Source organism: Elgaria multicarinata, chromosome 3, assembly GCF_023053635.1.
Source record: "Elgaria multicarinata webbii isolate HBS135686 ecotype San Diego chromosome 3, rElgMul1.1.pri, whole genome shotgun sequence".
NCBI classification, from domain to species: domain Eukaryota; kingdom Metazoa; phylum Chordata; class Lepidosauria; order Squamata; family Anguidae; genus Elgaria; species Elgaria multicarinata.
Window position 1 is genome coordinate 108884282 of NC_086173.1, and position 26687 is coordinate 108910968.

At 39.4% G+C, this 26687-nt stretch overlaps 2 protein-coding genes across 2 annotated transcripts in view; one reads left to right on the forward strand and one right to left on the reverse strand.

Moving 5' to 3' along the window:
• Nucleotides 1–26687, forward strand: part of SYN2 (synapsin II) — a 240503-nt gene that overhangs the window by 141727 nt on the left and 72089 nt on the right. The gene's annotated exons all lie outside the window — the stretch shown is intronic.
• TIMP4 (TIMP metallopeptidase inhibitor 4) lies at nt 78–21861 on the reverse strand. Its single transcript, XM_063121221.1, has 5 exons — nt 21445–21861; nt 10250–10347; nt 3063–3177; nt 2111–2235; nt 78–458 (listed from the first exon to the last, which is right to left on the reverse strand). The coding sequence occupies exons 1-5, from the start codon at nt 21572–21574 to the stop codon at nt 261–263; spliced, it is 666 nt and encodes a 221-aa protein (XP_062977291.1). The 5' UTR covers nt 21575–21861; the 3' UTR covers nt 78–260.

The following is a 26687-nucleotide window of genomic DNA, read 5'->3' on the forward strand; positions in this document are numbered from 1 at the left end:
CATTTTGATAAAAAAGAAAATTATTATTCTTAGAAAATAAAGAAGTGTTCTCACATATCATTGCTCTATATAAAAAAAACTTTAGAGAGCAGCTACCTCTCTTCTTGTCTGGATGCCAATTCTACAGACTCTGCTTTATTTGCACAGCACAATTTGCTTTTGTTTCTAAGCAAGAGACAGTTGTTGGAAGTTCAAAGCAGCAGTGAGCGCACAGTGTTGGGTGGACTTAACCTCTGGGGCTTTGAAAGAAATTACATCATTCATGGTTCACTGATGTCAACAAACTCTTTCTCTGGAGGAGGACCACCACGATACCAACTGCATGTTCCATCACTGCGCTTGATACAGGCATAATGCTTTGCTTGATGCCCATACAGCTTCCTTTCTATCAGCCAATCTGTCCACAGGCATTCATTTGGTGTAGTGATGGAACAGGGGACCATGTAGCAGGTAGAAATCTAAATGCAGAAAATTACATTAATCCTCCACTCTTCTTCTTTTAAGAGCATAACTTTGCCAATACATAAAATTCCATTTACCCATATCTGTAAAGGCACACAAAATTATTACACTGAAGTTAAAACATTTATAAATTGATGGAAAATTTTCAGTTGCCTTGATAGACCTTTGGGCCAACCCCTTCCTCCTTCTCTCTCTCTCTATTATATTTTAAAATGCAGGATGGATTCTTTCAACACAGAAGCATAAGACAATATAGAAAACCCAATATATATTTTACTACAATTTCAGTTTTCTGTGAGAAGTCCTCTTTTAAATGCCCCACCCCCAACAAGTTGTTCTTCGACTCAGTAAATTCTTATTGATGTTACCTTCATGGATCTAACAGGAAATTAATAGATTGACCAGATATCCATATTATGCATTTGAAGCAGAGGAGGCATCCTTGGGCCCAGGCACCCTTTGCCACAGTGCATACAACTTTTAAAGTGAACAAAGATATATTCATATCAATACTCTGCCTCCTCATGGTGGATTTTGTGACTGAGAACTACTTGGGTATACATCTAGCGTGGAAAAGCAAGAGTGAGACTCATTCCTGTACCATGTTGCATAACCTCGTGCCCAGATGATGTGTGAATATATCAGATTCAAATTATATGAGCATGGTAGGATTGCTATCATAAAATCAATTCCATATAAAGGGGGAGCAGGGAGCTTCCATACTACGCTCATACTTTCTGTAATCAGCTAATTATAGAAGGTTAATCCGGAAGCTAATTCTCTGGATCCACCAACTCTTAAAGTAGTATATAGGTGGCTACATATACTAGTAGATATGCTTAGGAAGCCAATTACAGCCATTAGAGCTACAGTGAGTCCTCAACCTGTAGTCATAATGCATTAGTCAGGCTTTACATAGACATTTACTTAGGAGTAAGCATACACATTATCAGCTGATCCCCATGTCTGTGTCGAGTTGCAGTACTATAAGAGTGTAGCTTGTAACCAGATCACAAGAAGAGATAGTTTCCATACCCATAATGAACACCACCAGGAAAATCAAGCATTGGTGAGAAATTACCAACCTAAGGATGTGTAACATGTAGACACAGGGCTGGGCAAAGCTGGTAGTAGGCCCAGGGCAGATGGGAAATGTAGGCCCCATTTCAAACTGCTCATTAAGTATTTTTAATCAGTTACATATGAACTAGAACGATTTATATAAAAAAGGTAATGGCAAGCACTTTTATTCAAGATGTATATAAGACATCACTTCTTCACATTCAGAAATGCTTTACGTGCTTTTCTTTGGGCAAATTCATCACCAACAACAGAAAAATCAAGCAACTTTACCCAGGGGGACTCGGAGTAGCCCCCCTCAAAATCAGAGGCCCACGCCAACTGGCACCACTGCCCCCCCCCCTCTGCCCAGCCCTGTAGAGAAATGAACATTTCCTTTCAAGTTAGATGCAGTCCTTCTCCGTTTCAATGAGACAAGGCAGGCCATGTAAAGCTAATGTGTTCTAACAAATGAAAGTTTAGGCATTCCAATGAATAGTTAAATAAAAGAGATTGCTGGGTCCGCTTACTTTCCTTTTGCTCCAGGACTGAAACAGCAATAGCACTTCAACGGATTATATATACTTACTTTACAACCACAGCCCATTTGATATCTTTGATTTAGACTTTTCTTTTGAGAGAAGGTCAAGTCATCCCATGGTTCAATGTAATTACACAAATGGATAAGAACTTTGCCATCATCTAAAATTTGCCCTGAATTGGGGAAAATATGAAAACAGAGAATTAAAAAACTGCATTCTCAACATTAGAAATGTAAACTACATCCAATAAATCAATGAAAATTTCACTTTCAGTAAGTTGTGGATTTCACTCTAAGAATATGTTGAAGTAAATAATTTGAAACGGCAATAAAATATCCAAATGTAACCCCACCTCTAAGAGGTGTTTAATGAAGTCAGCAACATCCTCTTCTGAGTTACAGTTAGGGGCTCAAGTAGGTCTATCTCCTCCCTTTTCTGATTTTCTTTTCCAGCTGGCATTCCACTTTCTGTGGATTTTGAAGATAACTGGACATATTCAGTCCTTGAGCTGGGTTTAATTGTTTTTTACAGAGTGGTGGTGAGGGGTATTTAATTTTTATTTTAATTAATTTACTTGTGTGTAAAGGAATGCCTAAGGAATCCCCAAGGAATTACTACTTTTTGGCAGGGGGATGGCCCCATATCCCTGCCAAGCCAATAGGAATTTAATCAGCAGAATTTGCTATTAGAGGGAAATTATATTATGTCAGATGTGTGTGTGTGTGTGTGTGTCTTTTGTTTTGTTTTGTTTTAGTAGTTTCCCAGCTATCACCATATACACCATTTAAATTAAAGCATCCCCCCTGCAAAAAGCACACTTTTAAGAGAAATGTCATTGATTTTATCAGGGAACTCAGCTATGCATTGCACTACAGCCAAAACATTGCCATTATCTAGGCTGTAGTGTTTAAAATATTTTAAAATAGTGTAATAAAGCTCTTGGTTGAATAGTCCCATGATCATGGTAGCGTGTATTGCTTAAGCTTCTATGTACTGTACCTGTAAGGAGATATTGCTTCTTGTTGTTGGCTTCTAATTTCACTCCACAAAGAGATGAATCAAAAGGTGTGAAGACATATTGAACATCTTTCAACTTTTCAAATCCTTTAAACATCTATATTAGAAAAAAAAGTAAGGAAAAGTGTTGTAGCTAAGGATTTGTATGAGATACAAAAACTACAGTAGTTCTCCATGTATGTAACTATGTTACTGAAATATTAATTAAATTATGCAGTTTCTTTTTCCACCATCAGTGAGAGGTGGCTTGTTTTGTCTGTTGGTTTGTGTGCAGAGGATAGGTTTTGGGTGGTTGGGTGGTATCCCATTCTGTGGTTACCTGAAGCTCACAGGGGAAGCTAATATCATCTGACAGGGTCAGATCTGAGCAAGGAGATCCAGTCCAAGTAGAATAGTCAGGTGAGGTTATATGTTAGATAAGTAGAGTCTGGTCAAGATAAGTGCATCAGGCACAGCAAGCCAGGTAAAGGCAGAAGCCCTCTTGTATAAAGGGCAGCTTCAACAGAAAGCTCAGCTTTGCTGGCTGGAGCTCCCTCCTGCTAGAAGCATAGGAGAACGTTGTTGCAGCAGCAGCAAGCTAGAGACAACTGAACTCTTATGTAGGCAGCCAGGGTTTGTGGTGTGGTTAGCTCCAATTCCTCTGGAGGAGCTGACTGGACTATAAAAAGGTCCACACTTGATTCAGTAGTCTCAGATTTCTGTGAGGCTGCATAGATGGAGATTCTGGCTCAAAGGCTGATGGCATGGCCATGTTTTCTGGCCAAGGGAGGCCCTGAATATGGGACTGACTATCCTTCCCCTGGAAGAACAGTATGATTCTTGTCATTATCACTATGAAAAGGTCAAAGGCTGGGAGAGATGACAGATGGTGGATAGAGATATGAGGCCTGGGGGAAGGGGGGAAATTGATTGGGTTGTGTATTATTTTTCTTTAAGATTATTATTATTTTTCGTTTTGTCCAATAGAAAAATTGGAAATTTTGTGGGACACTGAAAATAATCTCCTAGGAAATGTTTTCTCATTTGGAATAAGTGGATTTTTTTTTAAGACAAGGTTTTATTGACGCAAAATTTGTAGTATGAAAATTTTTGTGTTAGAGAATCTATTAGAGATGGATAATTCTATGTAGACATATAGAACAGCCAGATCCAATACACATTTCTGCACCTAAAGTATGCTCCCATCTTCATGAGAAGCGCTTACAGGGCTGTCATTACTTATGAATTGCTGCTTGCCTCCGTCCGACAAACACTGAACTAGCTTGGTGATACTAGAAGCAAGTATTCTGCATCTGCTGTTTTTCTGAACAGTTTCCTTCCTTGCAGTTGACCTTTTCACTTCTCCTCTCAAATGACTGTGAAACGGACATCCTGCTACAAACTGGATACAAGCAGCTTATTGCCATGCCTTGCTGGAGAATAAAAAGGTCAGAAGGAGATGGAATAGAAACTGCAAAAGACTTGTTGTAGGTGCAGTCTTAGGCAAAAAATCTGAAAACTTCGATGACAATCGAGCTTTAACCAAGACCCACGGAAGCTAGATGGGCTCTATCTAGCTAAGTAAATCTGCATAATTTTGTTCTGTGAATTGCATAAATATGTCAAAAGGTACAATTTTATACACTGAGTAAATTATACATTATACTATTTATTTATTTATTGCATTTTTATACCGCCCAATAGCCGAAGCTCTCTGGGCGGTTTACAAAAATTAAAGCATTAAAATACATTTAGGTTTGATAAGGAAGTAAGAATTGCATATATTTTAATATCCACACACACCAATTTATGGGTTCTTCCATGGCTTCAGATTTTCTGGAAATGTTACCTCTTTAGTGGTGGTGTAGCATTGCTGCAGCTTGGTTTGTGGCTTGTCTGTGCAATTACCTGCAAACACCTTCCCACAGGGTGGGAAGCCATGCAGTTTAGAAATACCTTTTGCAGTTCGATCCAGTGGAACTATGAACAAGCTACAGTGATGTCTAATATACGACTTTCTTACACAAATAAATATTTGCTTGCCTAACTTGCTAGTTCTTTAAAGTTGATTCTACTCCCAGTTTTTAGTATGTTTGTTGATGAACTAACATAAGTATGTTGACGTCCATACCTCCTGTGCCTCTATTTCTGTGATGATTATTTAAGATTCCCTTTGTCTGAAACTCACATAAAACTGTTCATGCAAACTACTAGAAAAATGAGTATAAGCTGCTTGTAAGCTTGAATTATTCATTGTTTACATGTATCTACAAAGTAAACTTCCATATATCCACATGCATAAGGTCAATCTGAGTCTCAGTTGTAATTCCATACAGTGCTTGTGGTATACAGTGTTCCTCAAATATTGCTGGTGTAATGAATTATGGAATGCTATTAAATAAAACCCATGTATGTTATACTCATGTTTGTAAGGAACCATGAAATGTTGAGCACCTTCTAAATGCCTGCCATCAGTTGCTATAACATTACTAAAATAAAATCCTAGATGAGGTCTCATGATTACATCATGGTAAGTATTGACAACTGTAAGCAGTTTAAAGTCCAAAATTCTAGAGCCTTAATATAGCTAGAAAATGTATATCTAATATTCTGTTAACATACTACACTGAAAAGTTTCATAAAATACAGCTCAACAGCTATTAAATTATAGCTGCAATCATGAGATAATGTAGGTAAAATTTGCCAAATAAAATAAACAAGTCTGAATGATTTAGTCCTAAATGGACATGTTTATATTGTATTACTGTTTACAAGGGGCAGATATTACTGGGATTGTCTCCACCTATAAATATTTCTATACAGGGTTGTTATATCTTTATAACAACATTTAAGTCAATGAAAATTTTGACAATAGCTGCAGGGTTAAGATTTGTTCTGAGGAGAGCATGTATTATGTTCTGAATCTTGTGTGGCTTTTCATCACAAAATGCTAATCATTAAATCTGGATTAAAAGTGCAATTAACACCACATCTACTTAGAAGTAAATCCTACTAAGCCCGAGACCGTGGAAAAAGTGGGCCGAAAGGGGAGGGCAAGATCCCAGGGCAAGGGAGGGATGATCCCTCCCTGATCCTGGCATCCCCTCCAGGGTTTGTCCCGGGATTTCGCCCAGTCTACCTAAGGCCTAAATGTCTGCTTCCTAAGGCTTCAGCACACGAGGCTGAAATCTAACATCCTTACTAGGGCTTCTTCTGGATTCTTTGTGGGATTAGGATCGGCTCCTTTACACAGGTGGACACGTGCTTTGAATCAGGGAACTTGTTTCTCGGCAAATTCTGTTTCATTTTACAGCCACTAGACAGCAGTGTGATTATAGTGGAACTGCACAATTTCACACAGACATTAAAGCAGATTTACATTTATCACTGCATTATCACCAGTTTTTAAAAAAAGAGGGATGAAAGTCAGAAAGCATGGGAGATGCCCTGGAAGTTAAAGACATTCATGTAAAGGACACGCAAACTTTCGTGAGTGATCAATCACGAGTGTGCAATAAAAGCCTTATATAGAAATGCTCATAGTTTCCTGCATCTTTCTATATAGTGTTAATTGTTTGTTCCCCACCTTAAAGCAGTCCGAAGTTGTTTTGGACTATTTACTATAGTGCAGTTTAGCTATGGCTAACTTTCATTATGACTAACTTTCAGTAGACATATACATATAACTCTCAATATTCAACTGCAGCAAAAATAGTAAACAAAATAAGAATTTCACCCTCTTGGAAATTGCTATTTACATGCTTCTGTGTTTCAATGAAAGCCTAGAGCTGTACATGTCTCCCACAGATCAGGATGTCAGTATATATCGCCTGAAGTGTTTTCTCCCAAAGTGACCAAAACCAACATAATGAAATATCAAAACATTCGTTACAATAATATCTGTCTAGTGTATAAAAATGCTTAAAGGCTGTTTAAAAGGTTCCTGGGATTTTAAAATAAAGACAATAGACAAATGTGGAGCCTGGATTGTATTGGTAGTCTCATCCAGGAATCAATTTCAGCTGTTCCTTATGCTTTGAAGAACTGTTTTCCACTAGCTAGCACTGACAGAATTTGCTTTTTTCTTTCTATACGCATGTGTCTATTGAGTTTAATCCATGTGGACCTAAGCATTTTGAGGCAAAAACAAACACTGAAGTCAGTTTCTGGTTTCTTGATTGAAATATTGAACTAAAGAAGTGTCTAATAGTGCACTCGTACATGTCTACTCAGAAGTAAGCCTCATTGATTTCAAAGGGACTTGCTTCCAAGTTAATGATTACAGTGTAAAACAGTATTTTTTTACACTGGATTACAGTGTAATCCAGTGTAATATTTTTCTTTTTATTCATTAAGAGCGTAGTCCTATCAGATTGATGCTCTTTACATGGAAGGTTTTTAATGCTTTATGTGTGTATGTTCTGCATTTTAGAATTTTAAATTTTGTATACTCATTTTTATCTTAATTTTAGAATTTCTGTAAACCGCCCAGAGAGCCCTGGCTATGGGGGCAGTATATAAGTGTAATAAATAAATAAATAAATAAATAAGTTCTGCCCATCCAAAGCCCTGCTGGCAAGAACCAGGCACGGTGGGACAATAGAGGTGTTTTAGTTACTTGTTTAACCTTTAAAATCATTTTCAGCTAGTAAGCCTCTCAGCCTGTCTAATGGACATACTTTGCTGTGGAAGGACAAGCAATGAAGAGGGTTGTGGATCTAGCGAATCTACATCTCTTCTTTCACTTCTCAATGTGTCTACAGTCTGGGCAGGGGGATCTGAACCATCCTATGGTCCCTGGGAAACCTTCTCAGGGCCCTTAAGTTTGCTCTGCCCAGAAATTGGCTTATAAAAAATTCAAATAAATAAATAAAACAGAAGAATCTGCAAAAGGCAACAGCTTGCTACCTGGGGCCTTCTGAAATAGCCAGAGCTTAATTGACTGCCTAAAAGCTGAAACACCGTGGACCTGACAGGCTTCTCATAAGAGGGAATCCCACAAAGAGGGACGCTTCAAAACAGGTGATATATTTTGTGAATATTAATCTATATCGGTTAACTGACATACTGCATTAACTGCAACTGCATACTGCATTAGTTGAAGTCTCCAAAACATCTTCAAATCAGGTATAATAAAACATTATTATAGCTATTTAATCTGGAAGTCACTCAATCATGAGAAGAAGTGGCCAAATCTGTCTTCCTGCAGCAGTCATACCTAGCATATCAGCTGAAGCTAATAAAAGGCATTCTGAAGCCCAAGTCCCAACTCTGAATCCCTGCTTGAATGACCGTAAGTTATGAATTGAGCATATGGAATGTGGCATATATACTGACTGATATGGTAAGAGGGAAAGAAGACAGGTGGACAGTTGTACTGAAAAATGGAATTTTATTTCTTGCCATAATAACAAAATGATGTTCAATCTTATACTGTACTGGGAGTTAAAAAGAAATATTAGTTTATTAAAGTCCCTCCCAGCCACAGGGAAAAGTTTGTTTATAGCATTTTTAATATATACTTACTGCCTCTAATATAGCTATAATGACTAGTAGCCATTGATACCCATATTGACCATGAAAATGTCTAATCACCTTTTAAAGCCCTCAAGCTAGTGGCTATCACTACAGCTTGTGGCTGTGAACTGCATATGAGAGGCTTTCTCCTCAAAGAACTACAGATAGTTCCAAGTGATCATAACTAAAAGGCTCCAACTGGCATTTTAACTATTGTAGATGGTAGGTGGGAAAGTAAGTCCTCTTTACTGCCAGTGTTGCCATGGAGTAGGCTCCATACTGTGTTCAGTGGGATTCTTCCTAAGTCTTCTGCCATATGTGTCCTAGCTGTCATCCCAACCAACAATTTTGAGCTTCAGATGTCAGTATTAGCATCATGAATTGTATCTAGTGGAAGTTACTGAATGTCTGCTCATTACAAGTTGACTAGCTCTTGTCAATAGCAAAGGTGCCATTTGGAGTAGCTGAAGTTTTCAAACAATCTTCAGGAGCACTTCCATGTGGAGCACATTACATAGTCCAAATAGGGAGTTATTAGAGCTTGTGTCACAGTTGCATGGTCCCTATTCCCCAGGAAAGGATGCATCTGGAAAACCAGCTAGAGCTGATGAAAGGTACTTGTGGTTATGGATGCCACCTCAGGATCCAGGAACAATGCTGGATCTAGGGTCGTCCTTAGACTGCAACCTGACCTTTCAGGACAACCAGAACATCACTTGCACTGGGTTAACTAGACTACCAGCCCTGGCACAAGCTGTCCCACCGCTCCACTGCCTGAGGACCCACCTCATGAGAGGGCCGATCCTGTAGGTTACCCATGATTAATTTCAAATTACATCTATGTGCTTATTGCTGCTCCTGAAATTAGAAACAAAAATTATTTAAGATAAATCTCCTACCATCACATTTATTTTCAAAGTGTTTTGTCTGTCAAGAGTGTGAAGAAGAACAATTTAAACATCTATAGCATCAACTCATATCTCTTAAGTTTCTTTGTTCTGCATAATCTCAATATTTGGGAAGGTCACATCCCAGGACATCCTCAAGTAGCTGCCAATGATGATATAAAATGAACTTGATATCATTTGTAAATATGTTACAATTCTTTATCTTTGAACTTTGCAATCTGCTATTTGATCTCTTTAAAAAGACTGCTTTTGTCTGTGGTTGTATGAATATGTATATTCAAAGGGTTTTTAAAGTGTAGTTTAAAGGTTTCTGCAGTGCAGTGAGTCTAGTTTCCAACACAAATATCTGTAATTAGTTGTTTTCTAATCCAAATTCCACTACAAAATTATTTCTCCTAATCATGGATTAGAACTGACTATTTCTCCACCTTACTTCAGCTACTAAATTATTTTACAACTAATTCCTATGCATGTCTGCTTCAGGTGCAATCCTATGCCTGGCTGAAAAATGATCAGAAATGTAGGACTCCCCCTCCCTATCTAAACATGCATTAGATTGTACTCTTAGATGTAAGTCCCATTAAGTTCATAGGATCTTACTCCCAGCTAAGTGGGTATGGGACTGCCGTCTGAATCTATCCTCCAGTTTATATTCACCTCAGTATTTAGGTATAAGTTTGTTACTTCAGTGAGTGGGAACTTATTTAGGCCCTCAACTGCAATATTATTCACTGGCATTTAAGACTCAAAATGGATTTTGTGTACCTTTATTTGTTTGATTTCATACCGGATCATTTTGTGAGTATGAAGAGGATCGTCACTTGATGCAATCACTTTTTCACTGGAAATTTTTGCTCGAATCACTGCAAGGACATCAAAACAAAATGTTAATTGCAACAAAACAGATGTTTTAGCTCGTATTCCCCCATTCTTCTTTTACTGCCAGATAATATTTGTACAATGAGGCACAGCCATTATTACCATCTTAATTCGCCGCCCCAAGCTATTATAAAGCAGATCAAGACTAGTGGTAGGCACAATTCCTGACTCCCTTCTGGAAATAATTTAATGTAATCCAGATTTCTCATGTAGTCACCAACAAATTTCTGAAAATGCAATCCTGATTCTGATCTGGAATCTGTATCCTCCTTTCTACCAATGGCCAGAACATATGAAAGGGGTGGACCTTTAAGGATTATCTTGGCTATAGCTTTACCTATAGTTTCAGAGAGGAGGAAGACCTGCCTGCCATATACCAACCCGTCCTCAGAACACAACCATTAAGCTGTTTCAAAACAGCAGTGCTTCACTTGACAGCAGCCACTCTTCCTCCCACTCCCACCCCCCACGCATACAATTAGGCAAAGGCAACAAGTGCCAGAGTAAACAACATACAGCTGCTTTCAAACAGCATGGTGGTGCAGCTGCTCTGAAGTTAGGTTCATATGTATGGCAGCTCTTTCTCCTCCTCTCTAGGAAGACATTGAAAGGCTAATGCTGAGAGTCTCTCCATCACTCCCTGCCGAGTTCTGGCTACTGGAGCTGTTTGCTAGCAAGAGTCCTTCCTTCACATCCATGGTCTTAGCCATTTTTTCCTCCCTAGAACATCTCTTGCTAACAAGCGAAATAGGTCAAAGGAAAACTATACTCATGTGGCATCCTTGGAAATAGCAGGAGAAACCAGTATGCATCAGCAATTGTAAGGGAGAGGGAAGAAGATAGTTCAGACTGTGGGAAACACGCCACCAAGGCAAAGAGACAGGCACAGACTCCTGCAAAAACTGGTCTACCAGAACGCAGTTCTCTAATGCCTTTCTTCATGATCAGAAAATAGTATATGGCTAGAGGATTGTTTTATTTCTCCTTTCTGTCATCAATATACAGAGTATCACTGGCAAATAGGAAGGACTGCTCCCCCAAGGTCCTTCAATCTAAATAAAATGATAGGATGTAAAAGTTGTAAAAACCCGAGAAACTCAGGTTGCTTTTTCTTCTTGGAGAAATACTGCTGGACAGAGATTGAGAAAGAGAGAGAGAAAGAATGTTCATTTCCTGCACATTAGCTAATTTAAACAAATGCAGTTAAGGAAAAAAGTTTCCTCTGGTCTATAGTTTCAGCCCTTGCATTCAGAGACTGTACAGGGACAAATGTTCCATATTTTAGAATAGCTTTCTTTTAAAAGAATAAATAATTAACTGGAAAAAGAACAAAAATTCCCATTGTTCAAATCACAGAAGTAGCTTTTTGTGAACCGGAGTTTGAAACTAACCATAGACCCATTTTCGTATTTATTATCAGCAGCCTCAAGGGCTATTTGGGATGTCAATCAACTTTCTTTAATGGAGGCAAAGTTAGAAGCAGACTATTCCTTAGTTAACCATGTAATTTAATAGCAGCATGATGTCACGCTGTAAGTCATCCACCAGGGTCACTGTGCCTCTCGATACCTATTGCTGGGTAGCAGCAACAGGAGTAGCATCTGGGGGACACAGGACATTCCAGTTCCCCGGCTCCAAGCTCAGTGACAGGGCTCCAAGCTCAGAGAGAGGAAACCATGCTCCCCCCCTCCTCCCTCAGCCCCCCTCACAGCCAACACAGAGAGAACTATGAAAGGGGGCGTTCCCAAAGGCAGGGAGGGGACGAGACTGGAGACATGGGAATATGAGGTATCTCCAGCCATCCCCAGCCTCCTTCCCTCCCTCTCCCCAAAGGCTCCGTTAGACAGATGAAATCGCCTGTCTACCTAAAATGCAGAGAGGAAGTGCCCTGCTCTGCATTAGACACTCATAACTTTCCAAGTCTGGAAGCTTATGAGTACCCAGTATTGTATTGTGTCCTTAATGTTGTAAGAACTTTTACTATAAAAATGAAGGAAGAATAACAGTTTTTTCAAGGATGAGGTCTGTGGCACCATAAAAACTAAAAAAATTGTGGCATGACTGCCATCCTGTGTTAGTTACCTGGAACGTATGCCATTGACTAGCATATGTTCAAAAACTTTATTCTGTGTTTGTCAGGCCACATTTAGAGTGCTGGGTCCAGTTCTGGGCACTACATTTTAAGAAGGACATTTGCAAACAGGAGTATGTCCAAAGAAGAGCAACCAGGATGGTGAGGGAACCTGGAAATTAAGTTCTGTGTGGAATGATGGAAAGAGCTAGATATGTTTAGCCTGGAAAAGAGCGGACTTCAAATATCTAAAGGGCTATCATGAAGAGGCTAGGCTGCAGCAGATTTGTTCTCTGTTGCTCTAGAAGGCAAGACTTAAATCAAGGGCTGGAAGTTTCAGGGAGGCAGATTTAGGGTTAAAATTAAGAGAAATGTTCTAACAGTGAGAAATGCAAACAAACTCAGAAAGAAGTATGACACACTAAACATTTTGAGCTAAACATTACGGCTTAGTTGGATGAACCATTACTTAGTGTGTCATGTGAATCATTCCCCACGATTTAAACATGCTCACTAACCATTTGCTGTAAAAGGGTTAGCAGCCTAACCATGGCTTAGTGTGTTGTTTGAACATGAAGTAAGAAAAGTATCAATCCACTGCTTGATTGTCCTCACTCTCTCTATCTCTATACCTTATGGTAGAGGTGGATAACCTGGTGTCCTGTAGAAGTTTTGGACTACAATTCCCATAATTGCTGACCATTGCTCATGCTGGTCAGTTGTCCAAAACATCTGGACAGCACCAAATTGCCTAATCCTGTTTAACTGGGAGCTAATCTGTCCCAAACAATAATAAAAACTGAAAGCCCCATTATCACATCATTCATGTGATAAGGTAAGGTGTTCCCTCAATTACCCTGGTGCTCTGGCAGGCAATGACATAATTCCTGCTCTGAGAAACATCTCAGAGCTGCACTCCTCTGCATTTCCCTTCCACCACAACACCAGCTATTCCTGCCTGCCTGCCTTTCAGTGGTTTCCTGGAGGCTGAGCCAAGAGTCAGAGACTGTTGTAGGGTCCTCTCTCTTCCCCTGCCCCAATGCTGAACACATGATTCAAGCATATGCTCAAATAACGATTGTCCATGAGAATTATCCCCATTTTTCCTGCCCTTTCCCTGGCCATAATTATATATGAGAAATATGCATACTATTTGCAGTTTACTGCTGGATGATACATTTTCAAAGAGCTCATAATGTACCAGAAAATCCCATCCATAAATCATAGTATTCTAAATTTTATTCAGCTTCTAGGGGGGAAATGTAGTGTGCTTTGTGTCCGATACAGTATTTTATTTATTTATTATTACATTTATATACCGCCCCATAACCGAAGTTCTCTGGGCAGTTTACAAAAGTTAAAAACAGTGAACATTAAAAACAAATATACAGAAATTTAAAACCATCAAAAGCATAAAAACAGCAATATTCAATTAAAACAGTATTACAAAAGACTGGCTGTAGATATTTCTGTCTTGCAGTCATGAAGAAAATACAGACCTCTAAAGTTCTGGTTAACCAAAATTGTAATGATGAAAGCACTCTCATGTGTAACGGTATGGGTTGTCTCTTCCAATTTCTGTTTAGCTCTGTGCAGTTCTCTTATTTTAGCTGGAGTCAAGCATCATTAGTGTGATGAACAGTAGCCAATTTGGAAATATCAACTGTGATAATTACACTAATTAGCTAGTTTTCATTCTTTCAATGGTAAAATATTGGATCATCCAAGTTTTCTGATTAATATGTCAGTGGGTTTTTAATGAGTTCCAGAGCTTCAGGAGTCATAATAAAATTGCTGACAGGGACTTTGACATCTTATATGTTGAGGTTTGTGGCTTTGTTCGTAAAAGAAACAAAGAAAAAATTCTAACATGGTTCCATAGACTCAAAAGCCCCAATCCTTTTTGAGCAAGGAAAATTCAGCTTCTGTGTAGCAAATGAGTACATTTGCAGAAGCTTGTTAATAGACCCATTATGCAGCAAGGAGCAAGGATGGAACACAGCTCTTTCTGGCTTTATAAACTACAACACTAAAGATTGATGTCGACCTAACATAGGAGCCATGGATGATGATGACGATGACGACGACATTTCTACAATGCCTCATAGCCGAAGCTCTCTGGGCAGTTTACAAAAACTGGTTAACATAGAAGGCCTTTCAGATTAGTTGTGGATTTGATAACTTTAAATATAGAAAGAACTGACCAGGCAGCCATTGTCTCTTTGGATGCTGAGAAGGCCTTTGACAAAATTCATTGGAAGTTTATACTTGCTACATTGAGTAATTTGGGTTTTTCAATGGATTCTGAAGTGGCTTAGAATCTTATATTCATCCCCAAGAGCAAGAGTCATAACTAATGGTTGGTTGTCGGGGGGGGGGGGGTTGTGTTTCGGCGAGGTACTAGGCAAGGATGTCTACCCCACTGATATTTGATCTATGCTTGGAACCCCTGGCTTGCGCAATTACACAGAATAGTAGCATTCATGGGTTTGTGCATGCTGACTTAGAATTTATAATTATTCTTTATGCTGATGATCTTTTATTGTTTATTTCTAAACTCCAGGCATCTATCCCTGCTTTGATGGATCTGATCAGTGCTTTCAGTGATCTGTCCCGTTACTCAAATAATTGGTCAAAGTCTGAATCGATGCTGATTAGAGGTAGTATATCTCCTAGTGTGTTGGCTAATGGTCAGTTTCGATGGTGTTCTGACTCCCAGAGAGATATCTTAATTGATTAAAATAAATTTGAATAAGCTGATTGATGAGATTGCATGAAATATAGATAAATGGGCACAGTTAGAGTGGAGTTTGTGGGGTAAAGTCAACACACTTAAGATGAATGTTGTAGCTCAAATTCTCTATGTTATAAGTGGGATTCTTTTACTTATACCTGGAAAATAGTGCAGTAATAAATATGATGCCCATAATTTAAGACAGGATTGGAATCGAGAATTGGAGCATCCTATTTTGCCTAATCAATGGGATTGTTGCCTTAGAGTCTGTATTTGAAGCTTCTATGGATCTTAGGCTACGTCTTATTCAGCAAAAAAATCTTGTTTCAGGTCTACTGGACTCCACAACGCCTTTTCAATAAGGGTCTATCTAATTTACATAATTGTTTTAATTCATATGTTTTGGCAATGCCCAGTAGTTGCCCCCTTTTGGGAGGAGGTTAAAATAAGGATAAATTTTGTACTGAAACAATCTTTAATATGAAAGGATGTGCATGTCCTCCTAAACTACTTTCCAGCTTCTTGGAAACTAGCACAGGGTCAGCGCAAATGCATTTTCAGGGTGATTACGACAGCTAAAAGACTTATACTATCACATTGGAAGGATAAATGCTCACCTCCCATAATGCAATGGATTTAGGGCTTAATATGTTATCAACATTTGAACGGGTAATATATGGGCACAACTTGTGAGCGGATAAATACATGGCTATATGGCCTGCCTTTTTTTAAACCTATACATAATTCTCTCCCGCCCCCCTTTTTTTTTTCTTTGCATTCTTGATGAAAAATGATGACATTTCTCTATACATAATGTGGTTTTTTTTTCACGATTTATTTTTGTTGTTGCTCTGTTTTGTTGATATTTAGGTGAGATTTATCCATTAACTCCCTGCTGCTTGTGATCATGTATTACATAAGGAGAACTATTCTGGCATCAAGAAAGAGTGGGTAGTTGCCCTTTGACGGCTTTGGTTTCAATTGGGAGGCTAGTTATCCAGGGTTGGGAAAGAGGTTGTTACTGCAAAAGAAAGAACTTCCTTCTCCAATATGAGATCAGCCTGGTGATTTTCCAAACAGCCCAGAGCCTATAATAAATAATCATTATCATCACCTCACTTTAAATATTTTCAAGATGGCTTCATAAAATTCAATGCAGATCTATGAAGGTGGGGCAGCTAAAACAGGTACAGGGTGGCATAATATCAAACCCTCCTTCCTGCTCTCTGGTGTTCCTACCATTGCTGCTACTAGCCTTAAGAATGAGAGAGAAGTAGTTTCCCTCCAGGAAGTGTGTCGCTAGCAAATGAGGCCTCTTACACAGGTCAGATAGAATCTGGTTCCTAGTTCTTCTCTTGATGGTGGGGTAGCCAGGAGAGATGCTGGGGGACCATGAAATTAAATCCTATCCCAGCTCTCTGAGTGTTATCCCATCTGCAGGAAAGGAAGGGAGGAAGAAATCTTCCTCTACATTTAAAGAAACCATAACTATTTAGATAGGAGAGGGACAAGGCACTGGAAGAACATAAGACGAACTGCGCTAGATCAGACCAAAGTCCTATCTAGAGCAGTCCACCACTCTGTCCCATAGTGGCCGACTAGATGTCTATGGGATGCCCAGAAGGAGGACATGACTCCAATAGCAGCCTCCTGCTCGTGTTTCCCACAACTGGTATTGAGAGGCAGCCTGCCCCTAATACTGGAGACAATATGTAGTCACCATGACTAGTAGCCATTGATGGCCTTATCCTCTATGGTGAAATATAATCTGCACTGGACTAATGGTTTACATGTTGCTTGAGCTGTTCCTGCAAACTTTGCTTGAGCCACCCCATGCTGGCTAGGGATGGTAGGAACTCTAACCCAACCCATCTGGAAGATGCCAGGTTGGAAGGCCACTGTAAGTGAAAGAAATTGAGCCATATCTCCCAATCTGACTGCTTGTATCCTCTATCATTAGGTTTTATTTCACATACCTAAGGTTGTCAGTTGACCAGAAAACTGACCTGGCCTTTTGTCTGCCTTGTACGGTGCCGTTATCTTCAGAAATCAGCAAGTGAAGATGTTTATAGCATGGAGCATATTATAGCATATTTATATGTTTATAGCATATATCTACTGATGAAGCTGCTGCTGATGCATAGGAGTAAGGGGCATTTAAAAAGTGGCATATCACATTCTAGGGACCAACACAAAATCTCTCTTATGGCATGGCCTAAGTAAGGAGTGATTCTGCAGTATCATAATCCAAGAACAAGGGCAACTAAGATGGGTATCATTGGTATATTGATAGTACCTAATTTCAAATTATGTGGGATCTTGTTGAACAGCCTCATGTAGATGTTGAATATTGAAAAGCTTTATATGCTTCTTTATACTCAAAATGTAATTACCATCTTAATGGAAGTGGGCAAGGTACAGTGTAGAACCCTGTGAGGAATGTCTGCAGTAGGTAACAAGCATCCATCCATTACAACCATCTGGGATATACTTGTTTCCAGAAATATAAATATTTTATATAAATAAATACTAGAAGATGTTACAACTTATCCCTCAAAGCTGACCCATTACAAAGAAACCAGTCTTCGTTATATAGCACGTTGACCCAAGGAAGCAACCCCAAGACTTGCCACAAACAAAATGTTCAGTTTTTAGAGTTATTTATAGGTAGCAATCATTTACCTTCAACAACCCTAAAAAGTATAATCTGAAACATAGTAAAGTATAATTGCTTTGTGGTGAAGACAAATAAGGTAAGAAGTAGAAAATAAGAAATATTGGCATGCCTTGGGGAAAGTATTCAGTTCTTTGAAGAAGTGGTTCCCAGTTGGCTTGGTTCTTGCATTGTTGTGTTAAGGTTACATATAAAGGTGCTAACAATGTCTGATAACTACTGACTTTCTTCTGTGTAAATTAGCACAATACACAGCTTCTGCTGCCATATACCAGACCTAATGTACTTTTAAAATTCATGTCCTTGTTTTCTGCGTGTCCTCATCCCACATGATCTCTCTCAATTTCAGCACTCCCATCTGATTTTTCTCAAGTTATTTGGGCCTATTTGTAGCTATGGATGTTTTGAAACTTGGCATAGCTTGAAGCAACAAAAGCTCCCCTGACAGGAATATACAAAATGTCATTCCACTAATCATAGGGACAAATGCTACAATAAAGTTCTCCTTGTTTCATCTTGGGAATGCTGGGGCTTCTGAATTAGCCAGAGATTGTTCATTGTCTCTTGATTCGCCAGTGCCTGTGCCACCTTCCTCATTCACAGGTAAATTTTAAAGGAGAAAGATTAGGAAAAGTAACAGAGGTTGAAAAACAAAAAAAGAATAGTCTGAACCACTGAGGCAGGTTTCTTATTTCTCCTCTGCATAATAGATACATTTTTTGAGCAGTGGGTATTGATTCCGTTTTTCTATTCTGAAAAAGTACTCAAAATAGCCTTATTTTAATAATTTCATTATTTTTAAATTCTGTGGCACTAGTTAAATTGCAAAGGAAATAAAAGCCTATCTCTTTAAGAAGCAAATGTCTAGGTGTAATGATGCCTCAAATTTAGATGCTGTTGTCGAATTATTATTATTATTATTATTATTATTATTATTATTATTATTATTATCATCATCATTTGTATACCGCTCCATAGCTGAGGCTCTCTGGGCAGTTTACATAGGATAAAAACACCTAAAAACAATATACTAAAATTTAAAATCACAAAAACATACAATTTAAAACCACAAAAACATACAAAAACAAATCCAGGCTAATTACATATTAATGTTTACCATTTTTAACTGTTGTAAACCGCCCAGAGAGCTTCGGCTGTGGGGTGGTACATAAATGTAATAAATAAATAAATAAATAAATATAGCTGGGGGTGGCGACAGCCGACAAAAAGCTCTGGCGTGGGCTGGTCCAAGAAGTCACGAAGGGTCGGAAACGACTGAACGAATAAACAACAACAAATGCCTACATATAATGTAGGCTAAATGCCTACATATTGTTAAATGCCTACATACAAGTGCTTCATGCTCTTCAGATCATGGAAACTGCAGCATAAGGAATTAGCTGCATCTTCCCAATTCTTTTCAACCTACTCTGCTTTAAAGCAATGCTACACATATGCCTTTCATTGAGTATCCATTGGTATTTCTTTAGTAGATAGCCTATACCCTTCTTTTTTTTACTACCTTTCCTCCTCCCCTTTTTTATCTAGGAAAAGGAGATAACAGGTATAGGAAACAATCACAATTCCATGAACAAACTTTCAAAGACAACTTCGTAGAATCAGCATTCTTCCATATCCCTTCCTGAGCATTATTCTTATGTATAGGTGACATTGACTACATAGCGAGCTGAATAATTCAGGGATACAGGTTTACAAGTGGGAGCTGCTACAAAATGTTGCAGTAAGGAGTCCTCTTTTTCAATCTGCCTGCCAGCTATGCCCACTTCCAGGATACTTCATTCCATTCCCCCCTCCCTACCACGTTTTCTATTCCTCCCTTCCCTCCAAGGCCAGCTCAGTCCTTATTGGCTGTTTTGGGGGAGGAATGCCACTTAGGTTTTATCCCATAAGGATTATTTGTGTTTGTGCAAATCATGGGTATCTCCAAGAATACTGGAGCTTTCTTATTGTTTCTTGGTGGCCCTATATTAGCCTCAATCCTGTCAGCATTTGCCAGCTGAGTATATAGCATATACAAGGTATTTATCTACAATCCACATGACCCAGTTTTTTCTCTATCATATATAAATACTGAGTAGCCTTCGCTTCCCACAGCTGCCTGGGATATCAACACTCCAGAGAGCCCTGAGTAAAAGAGTGGAGAATTCCTCCCCCATGCAATTCATAAGATTTCTTTAATCTCTAAAAACTGACCATACATGCTATCCTGATCCAAGTTAACTTTATGATTATATCCTTCAAAATAAACAAATAGTTCCATTGCTATAATGGAGCAAGATGGAATGTTTAGTTTATAATGTACTTTATATGGGCAACTAGAATAAGCAGTGTTATATTTGGTCTGGGCTACTGAATCTTTATTTTTGTCCCATTTTATAGCAATGCTTCTGATTGCTCTAAACTCTAGAAGATGCCATAGTCTTCTTCCCTAGCCTCAAGTGGATCACCAACACTAACTATGTTGATATATATTTCACATTTCAGAGAAGTGTTATGCACAAGAAGAATGCAACAGAATTGCATTGCATTTGGGTACTATTTTGATTCTTTATCACGTTTGATAGCTGTAGAACTAACTGGTACTTTCCCCTGTACTTCACATTATTCTAGAGTGGCATGTCTGGTGTAGGCAATTTAATGAAAACATTACTTAACATAGCTGGATTAAGAAACAATTTAATTGATGGTCTTAAACAGAGTTTAGAGTTTGTCATGGCTACAAAGATTTTCTGTCAGCACATGAAAGCAATTAATCAGTATGCAGAAGGTATTGCCTGTCCCATAGAAATGCTAATTTTGTGACATTTTAGAAACTCATGTTCTACATTTACTGTTCACTCTGGATGGAAGCTAACTAGCCACAGCTTGAGCAGATAAAATGAAAAGACTGCAAAATGACACATTTTCTTATCCAAGTGTTTTCTAATTGTGAAACTTTAGGTTTTTTAATATGTAGATTGAATGCTTAGCAGGAAAGTTGGCCATATTTGTATAAAGGATAGGCATATATTTATATATAAAACAATCTAGCAGAAGTATCATCTATAAATTACTTTAAATAGCCTGCTAGGAGCCTAAGGGTCCTTATCATTTAAAATGATTTTAAAAAACCAGATTATTATAGCAAACACCAATGAATGTCTATATCTTATCTACTCTGTTCTATTCACAGGGCAGTGTAACTAACCAAAATACCTAAAATCTATGCACAGTACACATATTACATAACCCATATCTTCACTGTTCTGTATATTAAATGTCAGTAATGCTCAATCTCAGCTCAGGTACTTATTATTGTAAGGAAAGTCCATAAAGAATTTAATACAGCAGTTACAACAAATCGTTGCAAAGAACTCTGAAAAGCAAAGGAAATGGGAGCAATGGCTTCCAAATGCTTTTTGAAATTCATTTCATCCCTGAAGTCATTTTTGTGTTTAAACCTCCACTTTTAGAGCTCTATAAACGACCACTGTTACATATGATCCCCGAGAGCACTGCAAAGGCATAATGCCCACAGTTAATCTAGTTTCTGTTGCTTCCTTACCGGTAGCATTAAAAAGTGTATAGTGTTTATGACTCACCTAAAGCAGAATCACAGATTTGCTGCTGTGGATGAGCAGGGGCACAGCTGCAGGCTTCTATCAGCTCCTGAATTCTGAGGGTTAGAAGAAGTAGCAGGGAAAATAACAAGGTACTGAGTAGAGGATTCATGCTGCTTGAAACACGGCTTGCTGGCCAGCTTGAAGAAAATGTTCTTTCACTCTTGAGTTTATATCTAAACTTCCTAATGACTGTCTGGTTTCTTCTTCGTGCAAGCAGCAGTTCAATTTCAGCAGACTTAAAATGCTTGCCCAGAGGTGGGGTGTGTGTGAAGAGCCTTCTCAGCTCAGCCTGAACATATACTTATGTTAACTGACTTCTAATGTCTCTGACATAAAACCCTCTTATTTATTGCCCCGACACTTACTTGTAAGCCCGCCTTCCTTTAAGCAAAAGCACATCATTGGTGAAAATATTGTATGACAGGTTTGTTTTACCAAAGGGAAAGGTTACCTTATTTGATTACATCACAATGTTGTTGTTGTGAGTCATTGTCAGCAATAATCACAATGGCCTTTCATACACTCCTTGATTTTAGGATATTTAGTACATTTTTTTAAAAAAAGATATAGATTCGCCAGGAATGTTATATGCCATTTCCCATATTGTCAAAGTAAACTGCATATCAAAACCCAGTACTAACTTTCACTTTAAAACTCAGTTTTAGTTTCAGCCCCTAAACTTTCCCTTCCCCTTTCAACATTTTCCTGGAATTACGCCCCTATGCTGTTTGCACCGACCATCATTCATGAAGACGAAATGTTTTAATGCCTTATTTGTGTGGCTTGCACAATTGCTTCATGCAAGTGCTATCTGTAGGAAGTCTTGCAAAAGAGTGGTTTTAAAGTATTGATTAACATTTTCTTTAAAGGGTGAATTTGTTAGATGGGCTTCTAATTTAACATCATGTTAGTGCTGACCTAAAACAGGACTGTGTGATTTGCAAAAATAAAAATAAAAATCTCTTCTTGCTCATTGTATCTCCCTTTATGCAATTTCGGGGTGACAAAAAAATTCACCTTGCAGAGTAGTGGCAATCATTCTACTGGGAGCAAGCAGAGTGGGAATGAAGCAGGAAGAGGGTGAGGTTGCATGAAGCGCAGGTTTGAGGGTACATGAGGTGCAGCAGTTCAGGTGGTAGCAAATCTGTCAAGCTCAATTTCACCCAGGTTCTCTTTTTTCCAAGGCTGTTTGTTCCATCCTGATTCCATATTGGATTTCAGTTTTCTTTTTAATCTGCATGAAAAATTTGTACATGCATATAGTATGCATTTCCTCCAAATCTACACATTTCTGTGTGTACTTCTTCAAATGTATGCATTTTCCCTGTTGAATAAGGCATATTTGTTCACACCTTTTGCAAATTGAAACATTTTTTAAAAAAATACATTAACACTATGCTTTTTACATGCATTTTTTTAACTGCATCACAAACTTTGGAAATGTATGAATTTCGGCAACAAACTGCATTCCAGTTTGTTTAGGTTTAAGTGTGAATTTAGTAAATTTTTCTCACCCATCCCTACTAGTAGGTATGTTTCTATTCACAACTAAGACAACAGCTGAGTTCGGACGACACTTTAGGCAACAGTGTGTGTGTGTGGGGGGGGAATAGGCAACTAACCTTGTGTTTTATTGCTGGTACTCCCTACATAACATGTAGTCTTGCCCCCATTGCGCGGCTGAAAGTCCTGTCATCTTTCTGGGCAGCTGGTGCTCCTCCCTCAGTCCTCCCAAGCCCTATCCCATCATGCATTGCAGTTCTGCTGGCTGTATAGGAGCGGTGGGGCTCTTTCAGCCGCTCCTGCCAGATACCTCTATGGCCAATGGAAATAATGCATGGTACACACAATGGAGCCTGTCACCCAACATTTTATTCAACGGGTCTCCAGAAAAGCAACAGAGCAGCCTGTTGTTTTTCTCCGTGGGTTAAATGGGAAAAGTAGTGTGCCGTGAGTTGTATGGCCATTGTTTGTGTCCCACAAACACACAACATGATAAGCAACAAAATGGACGATTGACTCTTTACCCCCTCTGTTGCTTATTGTGTAGTTCGAAACCAGCCAATGAGATGTAGGAAGCATTGCCCAGTAGTTATCCTAACAATGTTCATTTAGAAGCTCATCTTACAAATTGAGGCTTAAGAAGTTTTCAGTCAATCCATTTCCATCAGTACATCAACCAAATTGATAGAGGAAGCATTGCCTTGACACGGAAGTATTATTTGTTCTCAGTGAAATATTTATTTATTTCAGATATGCACAAATCTGACTAGCTCTATAGCCACATTCATGTGTTGTATGTGTGAAATCGCTCCTCGTGATTAACAGGAAGTGGGGCATTGATTCTGCAGTCACGTATCTGCCTGGCCTGCCCTTCTAATGCACCTGATGCCTATGTGATTGGGGTCCCAGATCATGTGGAAGCCAAGGTGCATAGTCCTCCTCTCTACAGACATCCGTGCTCAAATGTGTGAACAGTGGTGGGGCCAGGGATGCACACAAATTGGGTGGGGTCAGTCATGTGGAATTTTTCATGCATGTAACACATGAAGAGGGATTATGACATCACACTAACTATGAGATCCCTGATTGTCTACTGAATGAAATCAAACTAAGGGGGGAAGGGAAATGGCACTGGAGCAGCAGGAGATATGATCACAAACAGGTGCAAAAAGGGATACAAAGGGCAAGAAAAGGGTCCAAATACTTGCATCCAGTTTCATTCAACGCAATTAAAAACACTTGAATTTGCTTTATGTTGTGATTTTTCTATACCCTTGGGAACAAGAGCTCCTATGGGATTGCTGTGACGCACACACTAGAAGGCTGTCCAGGTAAAATCAGTTCATGAGTGGACCACTATCAGGGGATACACAGGCTCTCCAATGATGACCCTTGGTTCAGCCTGGTTGAGAGTCTGGTTGCTTCCCATAGGTGTGCCCAGCACGTTTCATTAGGGTATGCACCCAAGTTTTTTGTTTTTTCTAAAGGCCAACATTTATTGGATACTCAATCAAAAAGAACATTGTTTTTATTCATCTATTTATTAAACACTGTAGACACTGATGCCCTAGTCTGTGTTCAGCTTGCCTTACTACAGGAGGGTCGTAGCAGGTGAGGGGGTGGAATGAAGACATACTCCTCATTGGTGGGGCTTTGTAATAATACTGGCCAGAGGAGGGGCTTATGAGGTGGTATTACCCTTCGGGGCCCTCCTCCTAGCTTCTTTAAAGGCTCCTGGCAAAACGATTCCTTTTCGCTCCTGCTGCCTAGAGCAATGGCATGCTGTCAGGGGTGGCAGCAGCGGAGCAACTGGAGGGCAGCCAGAGGACTGTTCCCGGTGCATCTGGATCCCCCTCTGGATCCCTATTCAATGGCCCCCTCAAGCTTATTGCTTGAGACATTACGGTGTGCCTGGGCATAGCTGGCACACCCCTTGCGCACACCTATGTTGCTTCCAGATGGAGGGGTTCCTAGTGCTAACATTCAGAAGACATTGCAATTATTCCATCTGTTTTTCCTTAATCAATGTTCCTTGGCAAGAAAAAAAAGATGGAAGAAATAGTGAGAAAACATGAGATCGTTACAAGTGAATCCCCTGTAAAATTCTGTGAATGAGGCCAGATGTTGGCTCCATAAAAGTCTCCTCTGGAAGCACCTTCTGAGACAGCTGCTGTAAAGAAACCGGACTTTGCCATATGTCTCAGCTCTCCCGAGGCCAGAGGACCCTCCCACCACCCCAATCACCTCTTCACCCAGGAACAAAGACAGTGGCAATCCCAAACAGCAGCCACTATTAGTCGGAGGGATGCTTGCCTACCAGGATGACACCCCTCTCCACCACATTCTTGCTCCTGAACACAAGAACTGTCTTCAGTGTTTCCAAGATCAGAGCATCTGCTGATGTACCAGGAAGGGTGCCACTTCAAGGCCAATTATAAGAAACCTGAGTTGCTGCCTCATTGGTGCTGGTGCAGCACCTGTCCTTGCTATCTTAGCTACCTTATGGGCAGCTCTCTTGTTATCAAGGCTAGGGTCCTGACTCCAGTATCCTTCCTGTCAGGACATTTCTCTCTTGTTAAAGAGTTTTTATTGTTGTTTCAGTGTGCCTTTGGTTTGTAGGTTTACTGGCATTATGCTGTGCTTGGTTTTTAATCTGGTTTGGATGGGATTGGTTTGTATCTGTTGCTGCTGTTTCCAATTGCTTTGCCTTATTATAATTCTGCATTGCTTATATTCTAATTGTTTTAATTTTTAAAAGCTGCTTTGGGTGTCCTCAAGACAGCGAAACAGCATAAAAGTAATGGATTTAATTGTCCCTCCTGGCTAGGCAGTCCCACCACCTCCTGTTAATCTATGGCCTTAGCTAGACCTAAGGTTTATCCCAGGATCGTCCTGGGGTCATCTCTGTTCATGTAAATGACACACAGGATATCCCGGGAGCATGCAGGGACGGCCCCAGGATGATCCCGGGATAAACCTTAGGACTAGCTAAGGCCTAAGCCTATCAGTTCCTGGGGTTGCAGGAACAGGATAGTCCTGAAGTTAGGCTTCCACCCCAACCTGTGTCTGTTATGCTACTCTTTTGCCTGCTTCTGGATTTCATAGAATTGAGGTAAAGCCACATCATGGGGCAGGAGAGGGGAGGGGCTGCTTTATTCAATGTACTGTATGACAGTATCTTGTACTTTAGAACTGTTATACACTTTCCAAACTGTTTGGCCATTACTGGCTTAGGCTCTTAAATAATAACACCGCCTCCTCTTTTCTGCCTATAAGTATGCATTCCACTTTGGTTTACGGAAAACTCCATGAAATCTATTCATCCTCCATTAGTTCCTCATGTCTATGAGATTAATCCCCCCCCCATTACCTAAATGTGGGTCTGTTTGTCTCAATAGTTGGCAGCATCTCAAGCGACAGTTTGCCTGTTAATCAGCAGCTAATTATTTAACACGAGTTGCTACAGGACAAATGCTTTAAAAGAAAGAAAAGGTAATAGTTAATTATATTGGGGTAATTGCTTTTATACAGAACATTCATGTAGTGTCTTGAAGCCAGTGTGACAGTCAAACAACCTGTGGACACTTTGATTCAGGGCAAACTGTCCATTAGCCCCTGTGTACAGGTGGAGATATTCTTTTACTAAGTTCATTTGATGGATACAGTCCTGTCAGTAGTGAAGCCCAACTAGTAGTTGCCCTTCTCAGAGAACACACTGG